Source organism: Carcharhinus amblyrhynchos, chromosome 19 (assembly GCF_965287045.1).
Source record: "Carcharhinus amblyrhynchos chromosome 19, sCarAmb.v2.hapA, whole genome shotgun sequence".
In the NCBI taxonomy this organism is placed as follows: domain Eukaryota; kingdom Metazoa; phylum Chordata; class Chondrichthyes; order Carcharhiniformes; family Carcharhinidae; genus Carcharhinus; species Carcharhinus amblyrhynchos.
The window spans coordinates 5,563,237-5,581,586 of NC_137342.1; the positions used below are offsets into that span (position 1 = coordinate 5,563,237).

Here is an 18,350-nt window from a genome sequence, read left to right on the forward strand (position 1 = left end):
TGCCCCGCCATTCAATAAGTTCATGGCTGATCTGAAGAGGATCAGTTCCACTTTCCCGCCTTCTCCCCATAACCCTTAATTCCCTTGTCTATCAGAAATTTATCTAAATATATTTAGCGAGGCAGCCTCCACCACTTCAACGGGCAGAGAATTCCAGAGATTCACCACCCTTTGAGTGAAGAAGTTCCTCCTCAACTCCGTTCTAAACTGCCCCCCCCCCTTATCTTGAGGCTGTGCCCTCTAGTCCTGTTGTCCTTTCTAAGCGGGAAGAATCTCTCTACCTCTACCCTATCCATCCCTTTCATTATCTTATACGTCTCTATTTTTGGAGCTCAGTAAAACTCTGGAACTGTTTTTTGTTTGAAGAAGAGTGATATTGGATTGCCAGACCTGCTGTGTTTAGATAGAGTGAATGCAAGCAGGCTTTTACCACTGAGGCTCGGGGAGAAACAAACCCAGAGGGCATGGGTTAAGGGTGAAAGGGGAAAAAGTTTAAAGGGAATATTAGGGGGGGATTCTTCACGCAGAGAGTGGTGGGAGTGTGGAATGAGCTGCCGGATAAATGCGGGGTCACTTTTAACATTTAAGACAAACTTGGGATGGATTCATGGATGAGAGGGGTGTGGAGGGATAGGGTCCAAGTGGAGGTCAGTGGGACTAGGCAAAAAATGGTTGGGCACAGACAAGGAGGGCCTGTTTCTGAGCTGGAATTTTCTCTGGTTTCTAAATAGTTACAGTTCTATAGCCTCTGAGCTGAACCCTCACAAATATCTCAAAGTGCTTCATTGCTGATGAATGTCTCTGACTTGCTGTGAATTCTATGGTGTGTAACAGTTCAGTTGGAGCCCCAGTTGCGCCTTTACAGGTATGTTGTGTTCTGGAGCTACGAGAGGGGCTCCAAAGTTGTTCCCATTACGTGGCAGGCCACAAAAACTCTCTCCACCCTTGTCCCCTCTGCCATTGGTCTGTGCTCGAAGGACTTTGCAGGTCGATATTAAACCTGTTGGACCATCAAACCCTGAGGTGGGGCTCAAACCCAGAGGCAAGAACACCAGCCACTGTGTCGCGAGCTCCTGTATTACGAACGCATGCAGTGCAGCTCGTATCTGACGTACAAATCTCCCACAGACTGCAATAAAATGAACAGCCGTGAGGTGCTGACCTCCGCAATAAGGTTTTGCCTCTCACGGAATTATCGAGCTTCATCAGAGGAACTGGCGCAGTGCTTAGCACTGCGGCCTCACAGCTCCAGAGACCGGGGTTCGATTCCCGACTTGGGTCACTGTCTGTGCGGAATCTGCACATTCTCCCCGTGTCTGTGTGGGTTTCCTTCCGAAAGACGTGCTGGTTAGCCGTGCTAAATCCTCCCTCGGTGTACTCGTACAGGCAGTGGAGTGTGGTGACTGGGGGATTTTCACAGTAACTTCATTGCAGTGTTAATGTAAGCCAACTTGAGACAATAATAAAGAAATAAATAGCCTGCAGGAAACACTTTGTCAATAAATAACAATACAGAAAATGAACAAGGGTGAGCTGAGATTGAGGATTAATGAGTTGTTTTATTGACAGGTTTGTGACAAAGCTGTTGGAAGATTTGGTGTTCTTTGTTGCTCATGTACCCAGCAATAGTCAAGAAGTCTTGGACGTGATCATCACAAAGCCAAACAGGGAGAGACAGAAGCTAATGAGAGAGCAAAATATCTTGAAGCAGGTGAGAGCTTCAATCTTCTCTCTCTCACGTGAAGAGTTACCAAAGGCATCATCCAAAGGGACCAGTTTGCTTGGTCAAGAGTATAACATCAGTGGTATAAGTGAATATCCAGCACACTGTGAAGTGTACGTTACTGAACCCCATGTGAGGGAGTGAGCATTGAGTTATTTATTTGGCCAGGTGCATGGCACTGTTGCCAACGTGCCCACCTCATGGGTTTGAACCCATTGGGTAAAAATCTCAGCAAGCTGAATACTTTCACCAGAATCAAACCGGGGTTTAAAGGGTTAAGTCAAGAGTTTGCATGGACTTGTGTTCCCTTGAGTGTAGATGGTTGAGGGATGGTCTGGTTGAGGTGCTCAAGATCATAAGGGAGTTTAATCGGATAGATACAGAGGGACTCTTTTCCCTGCCTGGAAGGGAAATGAAAATCAGAGCCAGGACACTCACTTAACCACGTGAAGTGGGAGATGGTGGTGTAGCGGTATTTCGTTGAGCTGAAGGGCCTGTTTCCCGAGCTGTTTTGTTCTTTGTTTATTCCTTGTTGTCACTGAACTAGTCATCGAGAAGCCCAGGGTATCGTTCTGGGGGCATGGGTTCAAATCCCACCATGGCAGCCGATGGAATTCAAATTCAATTGAATCAGGAGTTGAAAGCTAGTCTCAGTAATGAAATACGAGCATAAATAGGAGCAGGAGTAGGCCATCTAGCCCTTCGAGCCTGCCCCGCCATTCAATAAGATCATGGCTGATCTGAAGTGGATCAGTTCCACTTTCTCCCCATGACCCTTAATTCCCCTGTCTATCAGAAACCTATCTACCCGTGACTTAAATATATTCACCACTTCAACGGGCAGAGAATTTCAGAGATTCACCACCCTTTGAGTGAAGAAGTTCCTCCTCAATTATTGTCGATTGTTGGGAAAAGCCCAGCTGGAGCACCAGTGTCCTCTAGGGAAGGAAATCTGCCGTCCTTACCCGGTCTGGCCTACATGTGGCTCCAGAGCCCCAGCAACGTGGTTGACTCTCAACTGCCCTCTGAAATGGCCTAGCAAGCCATTTTCAGCTCAGGGGCAACCAGGGATGGGTAACAAACGCCACAGCCTTTGACAGAATAACTAAGAAGAAATCCAGTTGGGCTCGGAAGCCCCTATCCCCACAAAAGGCAACGAATGCTGGATGAAGATTACAAAGGGATGTGAAGACAAGTGCCCAGCACCAGGGAAGGAAATCTGCCGTCCTTACCTGGTCTGGCCTACACGTGGCTCCACACGGAGTTGAGCTACGGATCAGCTCTGATCGAATTTGGATAGTGAGGCAAGTCTTGGTGACACATTGCTACGGGGGGGGGGGGTGACGTTTAATGTTGAGGGAAGCAGAAATGGATTGGAATAAAGTTTTGTAGGAAGGAACCACGTGTCGAATTGCGATCTCTGTCAGAATCTAATGTCTTTGTCATTTTCTGTGACAGATCTTTGGAATTCTGAAGGCCCCTTTCATGGATAAAGGAGAAGGACCGATGTTAAGGCTGGAAGACTTGGGAGATCAGAGATACGCTCCTTACCGATATATCCTGCGGCTCTGTTACCGGGTACTTAGACACTCCCAACAGGATTATCGGAAAAATCAGGTCAGTACTGCCCATTATTAACCATGCTCGGAATGTTTCCTCCGGGTGCTCCGGTTTCCTCCCACAGTCCAAAGAAGTGTGGGTTAGGTTGATTGGCCGTGGTAAGAAATTGCCCCTTAGTGTCCAGGGATGTGTAGGTTAGAGGGGATTAGTGACTGTGATGTGGGGGTAGGGCCTGGGTGGGATTGTGTTTGGTGTAGACTCGATGGGCCGAAGGGCCTCATTCTGCACTGTAGGGTAATATGATGTGTACCTTTCCAACACTCGTGGCTAAAACACTTCAAATACACAATGCCCGTGTGAAGAATGGGCACGGATTTATTCCATTGGCCGTTTTTGCAACACGCAAGGAGTTCTTTCGGCCCGTTGTATCCACGATATCTCTCTGAACGTGGCTCTCCGTGGCTATCACCCTCCCCCCACCCCCCAATCCAGCTCTCTATAATATTGTCTCTCCCTCGCAGGAGTACATTGCAAAGATGTTTGGCGTCATGCAGTCCCAAATTGGATATGATGTATTGGCGGAAGACACAATTACAGCCCTGTTGCACAACAATAGGAAGCTGCTGGAGAAACACATTACGGCAAAGGAAATCGAGACATTTGTCAACTTGCTGAGGAGGAACCGAGAACCCAGGTGGGGAGGAGACGGCGCGCGCACAATTAGTCTTTCTTTTCCTCTCCCTTCCCAGTGTGTTTTGTTTCCATTGTGGCTTCAAACTTAGTCTTCATTGGCTGTTCCTTTGAAAAAACTCTCAATTAGACCTGTCTACTGCCACGTAACCTAAAACAGATACTCGTAAGTCTCGCTGCCACAGTATTGCATCTGTTCATTTATATTCAGATAGAACTTCCTCACTCAAAGGGTGGTGAATCTCTGGAATTCTCTGCCCGTTGAAGTGGTGGAGGCTGCCTCGCTAAATATATTTAAGTCACGGGTAGATAGGTTTCTGACAGACAGGGGAATTAAGGGGAGAAAGCGGGAAAGTGGAACTGATCCACTTCAGATCAGCCACGATCTCATTGAATGGCGGGGCAGGCTCGAGGGGCGAGATGGCCTACTCTTGCTCCTATTTCTGATGATCTGAGGAACTCTGTCAAGCCCACGAGATGGACAGCACGTGGAGACAAGGGGTGGAATTTTGCCAGCCCATAGTGGTGGGGCTGGGAGATGCGGGGGGGGGGGGGGGGGGGAGGGGAGGGGGAGCTGGCAGTATGTCCTCCTGTCGCGATTAAGAATTGCCAGCCACAGGGGTGCTATTAAGGATCGTAGAACCATAGAAGAGTTACAATGCAGAAAGGGGGTACTCTGCCCATTGCGTCTGTGCTACCCAAAGAGGAGAAAAACAACCAAAGCGGCTGATTTTAATCCCATTTTCCAGCTCCGAGTCTTACAGGTTATACAGCTCTTCACGTGCAGATCCAGGCACCTTTCAAATGAGTTGAAGATTTGAGCCTCGACTGCCAATTCAGGCAGCGAATTCCAGACACCCAGCACCCTCTGGGTGAAAGTCTATCCCCATGCCCCTTCTAATCCTTCCACCTCGGATCTGTGCCCCTGCCAATTGACCCCTCAGGTAGGAGAAACTGTCTTTCCCTTTCCTTTCTAGGCCCGTAATAATTTTGTACGCCTCAATTTGTTCACTCCTCAGCCTCCTCTCTTCCAAGGAAAATGATTTTTATCCAATTTCTCCTCGTAGCTGCAATTTTGAAACCCTGCCTCGTGCTTGTAAATCTCCTCTCCTTCCTGTAACGTGGTGACCAGAACTGTGCACAAAACTCCAGCTGGGGCCTGACCAGCATTTTATACAGGCCCAAAATTATAGCCCAGCTTTTGTATTCAACATAAGAACATAAGAAATAGGAGCAGGAGTCGGCCATCTAGCCCTTCGAGCCTGCCCCGAAATTCAATAAGATCATGGCTGATCTGAAGTGGATCAGTTCCACTTTCCCGCTTTCTCCCCATAACCCTTAATTCCCTTAAGAACATAAGAAATAGGAGCAGGAGTAGGCCATCTAGCCCTTCGAGCCTGCCCCGCCATTCAATAAGATCATGGCTGATCTGAAGTGGATCAGTTCCACTTTCCCGCTTTCTCCCCTTAATTTCCTTGTCTATCAGAAACCTATCTACCCGTGACTTAAATATATTCAGTGAGGTAGCCTCCACCACTCCAACGGGCAGAGAATTCCAAAGATTCTGGAGATCTTGGCACAGGAAAGCAATCTTAGCAGTGACGGACACTCCGGGTCAGAGAATTTGGCAGCCAGCCAAATCCCTGTTCGCTGCAGCAGGGTTGGAAAATCTGGCCCGAATAGTGATAAGAATCTAGCTGGTGTTCTTTCTTGACCACCTTGCTCACCTATCCTGCCATCCTCTAGGCCCTGTGGACAATGCACTCCAGGGTGCCTCACTTCCTCAACCTCTCTCTATCTTCCTGCTTATTGAGTAATCCCTTGCTTTGTTCCCCCCCCCGTATCAGCTTAACTTCTCCGCACTGAACCCCATTTGTCATTTCTCTGCCCCCTCAGACTGCCCTCTGGAGATAAGACCTCTCCTCACTATCAACCTCCGTGGCCAATTTTATATGCAAATTTCCCAATCGTGCCTCCCAGATTTATTTCTACGTCATTAACATTTACAATAAGCAGCAAACTGTTTTCCAACCATAAAAATATCCATTATCCATTACCCTTCTGTCACTGAGTCAATCCAATCTCCCATCTAGTGCGCAAGAAACAATACTTTTCGCTGTGTACTAATACACGTGACCGTAATAGATCAAAAAACCTCCTCCCGTATCCCAAGAGATCTGACCATTCAGCCACACGGGACCTTGTCAAAAGCCTTACTGCAATGGATGCACACAACATCCACTGCACTACCCTCATCAATCCCCCTCATTACCTCCTCCAAAAATTTCTGATAACTAAGACTCGATCTTTCCCCGAAGCAAACCGTCCTGACTACCCCCAAGCAATCCGTGCAGCGACGGTTTATCCTGTCGCCCGGAATCGTTTCCAATAATTTGCCCAGCGACCTACAGTTTTCCGGCCTTGTGGCCTCTTTTTAAATAATGGTACAATACTCCCAGACAGTCAATCCTCTGGTACTTCTCGTGAGGATTGTAAAATGATCCTCGGAGCATTTGCTGTTTCCTCCCTGGCTTCATTTCACAGCCTGAGGTGCAATCCATCTGATTCTGGTGATTTATCCATCCTCAAGGATGTCAGTCCCTCGAATACTCCCCTCTCACTATGCTTGATGTATCCAGTATTTCACACTGCCCCGGACATTCTCTCTCCCACCTTCTTCCATCAGGAAAAAGATACAAAAGCCTGAGGTCATGTATCAGTTGACTCAAGAGCAGCTTCTTCCCTGCTGCTGTTAGACTTTTGAATGGTTAGACCTTGCGTTAAGTTGACAATGTGAGAAGGAAAAACAAGGAATGCAAAATGGGCAGTGCCACAGGACTGAAACAAAACTCCACTCTTCAAAGTGATGAGGCTCCAAATGTACATTTAACGCAGTCATAAAAGCTCAAAGTGCAAGAACAACAAAATATCATGTGCTTTCAACTCCGATTACCTTTTTCCTCGGATGGTGATGGCTAACACGAGGGGACGTAGCTTTAAATTGAGGGGGGGTAATTATAGGACGGATGTCAGAGGTAGGTTCTTTACTCAGAGGGTAGTAAGGGTGTGGAATGCCCTGCCTGCAGCAGTTGTGGACTCGCCAACTTTAAGGGCGTTCAAATGGTCAGTGGATAGGCATATGGATAACATTGGAATAGTTTAGGTTAGAGGGTCATTAGATTGGTTCCCCTGGTCGGCGCAACATCGAGGGCCTCGGGCCTGTACTGCGCTGTAATGTTCTATAATTATTTTTTCACTGAAATAGTGGCAAGTTTACATCAAAGCCAAGATCAATGGGACCAACATCCTGTCCCTTAACCAATAGGGTTAAAAGATTAAGCAAAAAATAGACTGGAATAACCGAGAGGGAAATAGGGGTCAAATCGGGGAAAGTAAGAGAAATCAAGATCGGAATAAGAGAGAGAAAGAAAATCAAAATTAGTAAGAAAAATCTTCAAAATTTGAATATTGCTGGAAAAAAAGAGAAACATTTTGCTGAATTCATCAGGACAAATGCAAGAATATCCAATTTCAAAGAATCACAATTTTATACCATTATTATTAATGGTATAAATGGAACAATTTATTACTTATTCTACTTTAATATTCTACAATTTACCCTACTTTTCTCCTGTAGCATAAATTGTTGTGATTGTTTGAAATTTGGAATTTTTGCATTTGTCCTGATGAGTGAAGAATGAGAAACTTTAGCCATGTATCTTTTTTCAGAAATATTTAGGTTCAGTCTGTCCAAGCAGATATGGGCGACACGGTAGCACAGTGGGTTAGCACTGCTGCTTCACGGCTCCAGGGTCCTGGGTTCGATTCCCGGCTCGGGTCGCTGTCTGTGTGGAGTTTGCACATTCTCCTCGTGTCTGCGTGGGTTTCCTCCAGGTGCTCCGGTTTCCTCCCACAGTCCAAAGATGTGCAGGTTAGATTGAGTGGCCGTGCTAAGAAATTGTCCCTTAGTGTCCAGGGATGCGTAGGTTAGAGGGATTATAGTGGGTGGGATATGAGGGTAGGGCCTGGGTGGGATTGTGTTTGGAGCAGACTCGATGGGCCTCTTTCTGCACTGTAGGATTCTATGAAATTAGAAATTTTGATCCGTTTACTGCCCACATATCTCTTCCTGACTGGAAATTATGGATTTTCTTTTGCCCAGTTAATCATGGCAAGAACCTTTAACTCATCATTAGCTCGCCAGCTAATTCTGGTCAAAGTGTATTACAGCGTAGTGTAAGGATTGATGCTGAACTACTTGCTGATATGTGGCATTGATTTCCCCGCAGGTTCTTGGATTACCTGTCAGATCTTTGTGTGTCCAACAACATCGCGATCCCAGTCACTCAGGAACTTATCTGCAAATTTATGTTAAATGCATCGAATGCTGACATTCTCATTCAGACCAAGTAAGCAGTAGTGTTCTTTACAGGATTGCATATCTGCTAACTGGACGGTTCAATATTACCCCTGCTGGGGGCTGTATTCCTTTTAATCGGTGTGTCATCAGTCTGTAAGGTTATCGATACATTCTGATTTTGCTAAATTGTGCATTTATCGGTGTTAATTCTCAGATTTATTGGAAAAGTCCAGAGTTATTATTTGCATGCCTGAAACCTGTTAGATTTTAACTGAAATTACACAGGATAATGGTACAACAATGCAGTTAACCCAGAATTAATTCAGAAACTCATCTGGGGGCCCGGGTTCGAATCCTGCCACAGCAGATGGTAGAATTTGAACTCAATAAAAAATATCTGGAATCAAAAATCTACTGACGACTGTGCAACCATTGTCAATTGTCAGAAAAACCCATCGGGTTCACTAAAGTCCTTTAGGGAAGGAAATCTGCCATTTTTACCCAGTCTGGCCTACATGTGGCTTCACAGCAATGTGGTTGACTCTCAGCTGCCCTCAAGGGCAACTGGGGGTGGGCAATAAATGCTGGCACTGCCACCGACTCCCATGTCCCCTGAATGAATAACAAAAAAAGTTGAAACAAAAAGTCTAGAACATTGGAAATCTGAAATAGAAAATATCAGAAGCACCTTGGCTGTTGGAGCAGTGACTCTATCTCTCTCCACAGCCTGAATTTCCAATATTTCCCCAATTTTTTTGTTGCACAAGGCAACTATTTGGACAGCCATGAATTGGGCCTTCCTTGCAAGGAATCATGGGTGATGATTTTTGGACTGTTGTAAAGTTTATTGTTTTTTTGGAGGGGTTAAAGGTTATGGGCCCGTGTGAAACAACTCCTGTGAAGTTATTTCAAAGGAAGGGGGGGGGTCCGGTTGGCTTGTGGGAACGTTTTGTCCCTTTACAGACGTGCATAAAAAATATGGCGGTAAAGATGCCCCCATTGGCTGATGGGAGTAGGGACACAGATTTGGGATAGGAGGGATGTTTTACGCAGTGAGCGGTTGTGACCTGGACTTGGCTGCCTGAGAGGGGTGTATAGAATCGTCCCGCTCAGAAGAGGCCCTTCTGCCCATCGCGTCGACACTGACATGCAAGGAGCATGTGGCCTCCCACCTCATCCCATTTCCCAGCACCTGCCCCCTAGGCCCGAATGTTAGGATGTGTCACGTTCTTGTCCAGGTTCTTACTAAAGGATGTGAGGCATCCCGCCTCCTCCCAGGCACTGCGTTCCTGATCGTCACCACGCTCTGGAAAAGCTTTTCCTCACATCCACACGCCCCCCCCAAAATCTCCTGCCATCTTGAATCTCATGACTGACCCTTCAAGTAAAGGGAAACAGCTGCTCCTTATCCACGATGTCCATGTCCCCCCCACCCCGCCAATCTCGCACACCTCGATCAAGTCACCCCTTAGTCTTCCCTGCTCCAACCCAAACCCATCCGACCCCTCCTCACGGCATCCTGGAAGAGAAAATGCTGGAAAATCTCAGCAGGTCTGGCCACACCTGGATGGAGAGGGGGGGAGCTGACGTTTCGAGTCCCGATTTACCCCTTGTCCGAGCCGATTCCCGCAGCCTAGTGCATCTCCTCTGCGCCCGCTCTAGTGCCGTCACGTCCTCCCTACAACGCGGCACCCTCGCCGTAGTCTCACCAGAACTTCAGCGTGACCTTCCCCCAGGAAGGAAACTCGGAGTTAGAAGGGGGGGAAGTGGGACGGAGAGGCTTCCTCTACAAACAGCCGCGTGGATTACGTGGGATGCACGGCTCCCCCTGTGCTCCAGTTTGTCACTCCCTTTTGTCTCGTGACGTCGCTGTTTTCCGTGTTCTGCTTTGGGAAGGTTGTTGTCGAACCGAGGGGATTTCGGGATGGAGAGCTGCTTGCTAGAAGATGATATCGACGACGACGAGGTTTGGTTATACTGGATTGACGGAGACAAGGAACCCCACGGCAAGTCTATCCGGCACCTCGCTCAGGAGGCAAAGGAGGGAAATAAAGATGACAAGGATATTTTGACGTACTACAGGTAATTTTTTCCCGCGGGAACTATTAAAGCAAGTTTTTGAAATTGTTCTCTTATGATGTGGGCCAAACTGGGGGGGGGGGGGGGGGGCAGCATTTATTATCCAGCCTGGGTTCCCCTCGGGTGGGAGGTAGGAAGTGCCTACAACAACTACTTGCATTTACGTAGCTCCTTTAACAGAGCATAACTTCCCAAAGGTCTCCGGGAACCGCAATGCAAAGCACTGACATCGAGTCAAAGAAACTGACAACAGGACTGGCGCTCGGTCAGAGGGAAGCTTTAAAGAATGTTACAATGAAGGAGGGAGAGGTGGGGGGATTCCTGGAGAGGGTTAGAGCCACCCAGGAGGGTTGTGAGAATAAAATGGATGAACACAAAGCCATGGAGAGATTTGAAAGCAAGGATAAGAAATAACAGATGGGTGTTGCTGGAGAGGGAGTGATTGGGGTGATGGGTGAGTGAGACTATGTGTGAGTCAGGCTGTAGGACCATGAAATCCGTATGCGGTGCTGATGGAGGCCATTTGGCCCATCGGTGTTGTACCACATCTCCGAAAAGAGCGTTTTACCAAGGACCATGCCCCCCATCCTATCCCCATTAACCTGAGCGTTCATCATGGCCAATCCACCAAACCTGAGTATCTTTGGACACCAAGGGGCAATTTAGCATGGCCAATCCACCCTAACCTGTGTATCTTTGGGCACTAAGGGGCAATTTAGAATGGCCAATCCACCTAACCTGTGTATCTTTTGGACACCAAGGGGCAATTTAGCATGGCCAATCCACCCTAACCTGTGTATCTTTGGACACTAAGGGGCAATTTAGCATGGCCAATCCACCCTAACCTGTGTATCTTTGGACACTAAGGGGCAATTTAGCATGGCCAATCCACCTAACCTGTGTATCTTTTGGACACCAAGGGGCAATTTAGCATGGCCAATCCACCTAACCTGTGTATCTTTGGACACCAAGAGGCAATTTAGCATGGCCAATCCACATAACCTGCAGATCTTTGGACACTAAGGGGCAATTTAGCATGACCAATCCACCCAACCCACACATTTTTGGACTGTGGGAGGCAACCAGAGCGCACAAAGGAAACCCATGTAGACATGGGGAGAACATGCAAACTGTACATAGATAGTGACCCAAGCAGAGAATCACACCCAGTTCCCTGGCTGTGTGAGGCAGCAGTGCTAACCATAGGGCAGCAGAGTTTTCCATGAGCTCCTGTTGAAGATGGAGGGATGATTGTACTGGAGAATTTCTTGTTTCCCGAGTTGCGATAATTAAACTTAACAACGTTTGCTTTTCTAAAAATCGGCTAGTTTTTATTATCACAAAACTGCATGCAGTATACGGCTGAATCTTGGAAACAGAGAGCAGTGGGCACTAACTGCTAATTCTATCCCTAGACTGTGCCCACTACAAGGATCAATTCAATAATTATACATTTTCTTATCAGCTTGCATGATTTTAGTAATACAAGCAGTGGTACAGCGAACAAAACAAATTCTGTGACTCCCTCGTCCCCGACCTTGGTTCTGTGACTCCTTTATGCCTTATTTTCTGTAATAAACAAATTCCCTCCTTCCCAACCTTATTTAATGTCTTGTATGTTATCTCACGGTATATGGAGTCACCCGTGTTAAGACATCTTTCATGGTGTTAATCATGCCTCACTCAGACTGTGTGAAGTCAACCTTATCAAGACAGACTGAGCCAAGCATTTGACCTTCACTAGTTGTAGTCATTTCTTTGTTCAGAGTCAGTCAGGGGTCTGGCATTTTGAAATGGCTTGGTCTCCTGTCCTTATTTCATACTAGAACAAAGAACAACACAGCCCGGGAAACAGGCCCTTCGGCCCAACGAGCCCGCGCCGCCATTTTAACAATGTGTTTTTCCTCCTCCACCCATGACTCGAGTCTACGCTTATGGAACCCCCATTGGAAACCAGATTGAGGGGAGAATAATTTAGGGACAATTTGTTAGACCAATCAGCCCAAGAGCACATCTTTGGGGTGTGGGAGGAAACCGGAGCACCCCAACTTGACCATTTTTCCCATCATGCCACTGCTCCATTTGTACACTATCACAGGACGATTTGACCGTGACCTCACTCACCAGCTTTTCTGTCTACCCCACTCTCCTCTTTCCTCCCTCCAGGTACCAGCTGAACCTGTTTGCGAGGATGTGCCTCGACCGCCAGTACCTGGCCATCGACCAGATCTCGAAGCAGCTCGGCGTGGACCTCATTCTTCGCTGCATGTCCGACGAGAGCCTCCCTTACGATCTCCGGGCTTCCTTCTGCCGGCTCATGCTGCACATGCACGTGGACCGAGACCCCCAGGAGTCGGTCACCCCGGTGAAATACGCCAGGCTGTGGACGGAAATCCCCACCAAGATCACCATTCACGAGTACGTCTCCTTTTCTCCATTCATAAGAACATAAGTACATAAGAAATAGGAGCAGGAGTAGGCCATCCAGCCCTTCGAGCCTGCCCCGCCATTCAATAAGATCATGGCTGATCTGTCACTGCTCAGTTCCACTTTCCCGTCCTCTCCCCATAACCCTTAATCCCCTATCTTATCAAAAACCCATCAACCCGCGTCTTAAATATATTTAGCGAGGCAGCCTCCACCACTTCAACGGGCAGAGAATTCCAGAGATTCACCACCCTTTGAGTGAAGAAGTTCCTCCTCAACTCCGTTCTAAACCGCCCCCCCTTTATCTTGAGGCTGTGCCCCCTAGTCCTACTGTCCTTTCTGAGCGGCAAGAACCTCTCCACCTCTATCCTATCCATCCCATTCATCATCTTATACGTCTCAATGAGATCTCCCCTCATTCTTCTAAACTCTAACGAGTACAAGCCTAGTTTATTCAGCCTCTCCTCATAGCTCAACCCCCTCAACTCCGGTATCAGCCTAGTAAACCTCCTCTGCACTCCCTCCAAGGCCAAAATATCCTTGCGTAAGTGCAGTGACCAAAACTGCACACAGTACTCCAGCTGCGGCCTCACCAATGCCCTCTACAGCTGCAGCAAGACCTCCCTACTTTTATATTCAATCCCCCTCGCTATGAAGGCCAGCATCCCATTCGCCTTCCTGACCACCTGCTGCACCTGCAAGCTGGGTTTTTGCGACTCATGCACAAGGACCCCCAGGTCCCTCTGCACCGTCGCCTGCTGCAGTTTTTCGCCACGTAAGTAATAATCCTTCCTACCATTATTCCTACCAAAGTGGACCACCTCGCATTTGCCAACATTAAATTCCATTTGCCATTTCCTGGCCCATTCGCCCAGCCTATCTAGATCCTTCTGTTTTAGCAGACACCCTGATAGAACGAAACCTGCTTCTCCCAATATCAGTCTTAGAGATTTACAGCAGGGAAACAGACCCTTTGGCCCAACTTGTCCACGCCACCCAGCTTTTACCATTAATCGAGTCCCTCCACACCCGCCTTACCCATGTAGCTGTCTAAACGCCTTTAAAAAGACAAAATTGTACCCATCTCTGGGGATCTGGGTTCGAATCCTGCCAGAGCAGAATTTGAATTCAATAAAATCTCTGGAATTAAGAATCTACTGATCGTGAAACCATTGTCAATAGTCGGAAAAACCCATCTGCTTAATGCCCTTTAGAGGGGGAGACTGCCACCCTTACCCAGTTTGGCCTACATGTGACCCAAGACCCAGAGCATTGTGGTTCTTACTTAACTGCCCTCTGGCAATTAGGGATGGGCAATAAATGCTGGCCAACCAGCAAAGCCCATGTCCTATCAACGAATAAAATAACTAATTGTGTTTGTTTAAATTTGGTTATGATCAGGGGCTGTCTCAGGTGGGATAGTGGCAATTATCATAGGACTAGTCATCCAGAGGCTCATGGAACAAGGGTTCAAATCCCACCACGGCAGCTGGGGGAATTTAAATTCGGGTTGTAAAGATGTGGAATTGAAGAAAAAAATGGCCACAGTGACAGAGAACCCCATCAGATTTGCACAATGTACTTCAGAAAAAAAATCTGCTATCGTCTCACCCAAGTGCAGTTGACTCTTAATGGAATAGAACATAGAAAAACTACAGTACAAACAGGCCCACAGTCGCAAAAACCCAGCCTGCAGGTGCAGCAGGTGATCAAGAAGACGAATGGGATGTTGGCCTTTATAGCGAGGGGGATAGACTATAAAAGCAGGGAGGTCTTGCTGCAACTGTACAGGGCACTGGTGAGGCCGCAGCTGGAGTACTGTGTGCAGTTTTGGGCGCCGCACTTGCGCAAGGATATTTTGGCCTTGGAGGGAGTGCAGAGGAGGTTCACTAGGCTGATACCGGAGATGAGGGGGTTGGACTATGAAGAGAGACTAAATAGACTGGGTCTGTACTCGTTGGAGTTTAGAAGGATGAGGGGGGATCTTATAGAGACGTATAAGATAATGAAGGGGATGGATAGGGTAGAGGTAGAGAGATTCTTCCCGCTTAGAAAGGACAGCAGGATTAGAGGGCACAGCCTCAAGATAAGGTGGGGGGACAGTTTAGATCAGAGTTGAGGAGGAACTTCTTCATTCAAAGGGTGGTGAATCTCTGGAATTCTCTGCCCGTTGAAGTGGTGGAGGCTGCCTCGCTGAATATATTTAAGTCACGGGTAGATAGGTTTCTGATAGACAGGGGGATTAAGGGGAGAAAGCGAGAAAGTGGAACTGATCCACTTCAGATCAGCCATGATCTTATTGAAAGGCGGGGCAGGCTCGAAGGGCTAGATGGCCTACTCCTGCTCCTATTTCTTATGTTCTTATGAACATGTCCCTACCTAATCGGCTCACCTACAACCCTCTATGTTACTAAGTTCCATGTACTTATCTAAAAGTCTGTTAAAAGACCCTATCGAATCCGCCTCCACCATCGTTGCCAGCAGCCGATTCCACTCACCCAGCACCCTCCTGAGTGAAAAACGTACCCCTGCACCTTCTCCTCAGCACCTTAAACCTGTGTCCTCTCGTAGTGACCATTTCAGCCCTGGGAAATAGCCTCTGAGAATCCACTCAATCTATACCTCCCAATATCTTATACATCTCTATCAGGTCACCTCTCATCCTTTGCCTCTCCAGGGAGAAAGGGCTGAGCTCTCTTAGCCTATCCTCGTAAGGCATGACACCTAATCCAGCTCAGAAAGCTACACGTTTGCATCTAACTATGCCTAAAAATGAGTTCCCTTCCTAACAGCACTCTAGGTGTACCAACACCACATGAACTGCAGCAGTGCGTACCATCTACAAGATGCACTGCAGCAACTTACCAAGGCTCCTCAGGCCATACCTTCCTAATCCACAACCTCTACCGTCTAAAAGGACAAGGGCGGCAGATGTATGGGGACACGGCCACCTGAAGATTCCCCTCCCAGCTGCATACCATCCCGACTTAGAACTATATCACCGTAGGCCATCTAGCCCCTCAAGCCTGCCCTGCCATTCAATAAGATCATGGCTGATCTGAAGTGGATCAGTTCCACTTTCCCGCTTTCTCCCCATAACCCTTAATTCCCCTGTCTATCAGAAACCTATCTACCCGTGACTTAAATATATTTAGCGAGGTAGCCTCCACCACTTCAATGGGCAGAGAATTCCAGAGATTCACCACCCTTTGAGTGAAGAAGTTCCTCCTCAACTCTGATCTAAACTGCACCCCCCTTATCTTGAGGCTGTGCCCTCTAGTCCTGCTGTCCTTTCTAAGCGGGAAGAATCTCTCTACCTCTACCCTATCCATCCCCTTCATTATCTTATACGTCTCTATAAGATCCCCCCTCATCCTTCTAAACTCCAGCAAGTACAGACCCAGTCTATTTAGTCTCTCTTCATAGTCCAACCCCGTCATCTCCGGTATCAGCCGAGTGAACCTCCTCTGCACTCCCTCCAAGGCCAATATATCCTTGCGTAAGTGCGGCGACCAAAACTGCACACAGTACTCCAGCTGCGGCCTCACCAGTGCTCTGTACAGTTGCAGCAAGACCTCCCTGCTTTTATATTCTGGATGGTAAGGGTTTGGTTTAGGTTAGAGGGTTATTGTTTTTTAACTGGTCGGCGCAACATCGTGGGCCGAAGGGCCTGTTCTGCGCTGTAATGTTCTATGTTCTATGTTCTATATTCTATCCCCCTCGCTATAAAGGCCAGCATCCCATTCGCCTTCTTGATCACCTGCAGATTGGGTTTTTGCGACTCATGCACAAGGACGCCCAGGTCCCTCTGCACCGTAGCCTGCTGCAGCTTTTCGCCTTTTAAATAATAATCCCTCCTACTATTATTCCTGCCAAAGTGGATAACCTCACACTTGCCGTGAGGTTATCCACTTTGTCGTGTACTGAGAGAGTTGGTCGGCTCTCGCCTCTGATTTAAATCTGAATATCGGACGGTTCCACGCACTAGATAACTGTCTGGGAATCCCTGTGTGCTGTTGGGATATTCCAGGAGCTATCCGCTAGGGAATGCGACCCCAACATTAGACGTTATGCAATACAGGAGGGTAACTTTTGGCCAACTCAGGATTTGCCAATTAAGCCAACTTCAGAACTTTTCCACCTATTGACCCCAGTAAGATCTAATCGGGCAGGATTTCTGAGCGAGGTGTACAACCCCACCACTGCCGTCAACTCTTTCCACTCCCGGCTGCTTCCCAGTGAATGAGGGTGTTGTAAAATGATGATTCCGGTCAGATGAGCACATCCATATCATTCAGTACCCCGCGGAAGAGATTTGATTAGCGTATCGTAGAAATCATAGAACCCTACAGTGCAGAAAGAGGCCATTCGGCCCATCGAGTCTGCACAATCCCACCCAGGCCCTATCCCCATATCCCTACATATTATACCCACTAATCCCCTCTAACCTACACATCCCTGGACACTAAGGGGCAATTTCTTAGCACGGCCAATCAACCTAACCCGCACATCTTTGGACTGTGGGAGGAAACCGGAGGAAACCCACGCAGACACGAGGAGAATGTGCAAACTCCACACAGACAGTGACCCGAGCCGGGAATCGAACCCTGGACCCTGGAGCTGTGAAGCAGCACTGTGCTAATGGACAGACCTTGGCTGCTGTGTTATGGGCCTTCCCTCCCAGCCATTTGTCCCTGTGCGTTGTGTCTCTGACTGATGACCCGTAGCTTCATAGGAACGCAGATGGCGAGGGCAGGTTTCAGTCCGCCTTTTGAAGTAGTTTTTTGAGACCAGCGGGTGTGAACTTTCATAGGCCCTTTTGTCCTGGCATTCCTAATTGCGGTCTGCAACGGAACCTTCCAGAATCTGACCAACGCTGATGTGTCAGGTGACCTGTGGCAGCCATCTTAAGCCTGCCTCTTGGTGAGGCACAGGTCTTGATAAAGGAGTTCGCTTATAAATCTGATCAACCCATGAAAGAGAAGTTAATATTCCATTTTGTACATCATCGTGACGAGAGAGTATTTTATTGGTTAATCCGTGTTTTCTTTTTGGAAGAAAGAAATAGAATCTCGGGTTCACGATGAAAGGTTTTTAAATGCTTTTTCATGACGTACGTTGGATGTTAAAGTAAATTTGCATTTGTACTTGTCAGGATTTGCATTTTTGCCGATGTGTTGACGGCTGTGTAACCCGAGGTTAGGTTTCTGTCTGACGAAGGTTCTCCGCTAATCTTTGGTCAGGTACGACTCATTCACTGACTCCTCGCGCGATGACAAGAAGCACAAGTTTGCTCTTACGGTGGACTTTGTGGAAGACTACCTGAAGGACGTTGTGACTCAGCCGTTTCCCTTTGGGAACAAGGAGAAGAACAAGCTGACCTATGTGGTGCGTAACAGAACGTGGAGTAATCGTGCGCTGCTGAGAATACGCCATTCCCTGGTTTTTTTTGTCAACACGGAGCCGCGATCCGGCGGTTGGAGTGGGCCGACCCCCATCTGTTGGAACGCC

The 18,350-nt window shown here is 47.7% G+C and overlaps 1 protein-coding gene across 1 annotated transcript in view; it reads left to right on the plus strand.

Annotated features, from left to right (window-relative positions):
• The window catches only part of LOC145355587 (inositol 1,4,5-trisphosphate-gated calcium channel ITPR2-like), a 171,685-nt gene that overhangs the window by 96,775 nt on the left and 56,560 nt on the right, over nt 1–18,350 (plus strand). Inside the window, exons 14-20 of the mRNA XM_080207836.1 lie at nt 1,570–1,711; nt 3,182–3,340; nt 3,805–3,977; nt 8,263–8,382; nt 10,230–10,415; nt 12,579–12,830; nt 18,083–18,227. Of these exons, the coding sequence (XP_080063962.1) occupies nt 1,570–1,711; nt 3,182–3,340; nt 3,805–3,977; nt 8,263–8,382; nt 10,230–10,415; nt 12,579–12,830; nt 18,083–18,227 (1,177 nt within the window). The remainder of the gene's footprint in view (nt 1–1,569; nt 1,712–3,181; nt 3,341–3,804; nt 3,978–8,262; nt 8,383–10,229; nt 10,416–12,578; nt 12,831–18,082; nt 18,228–18,350) is intronic.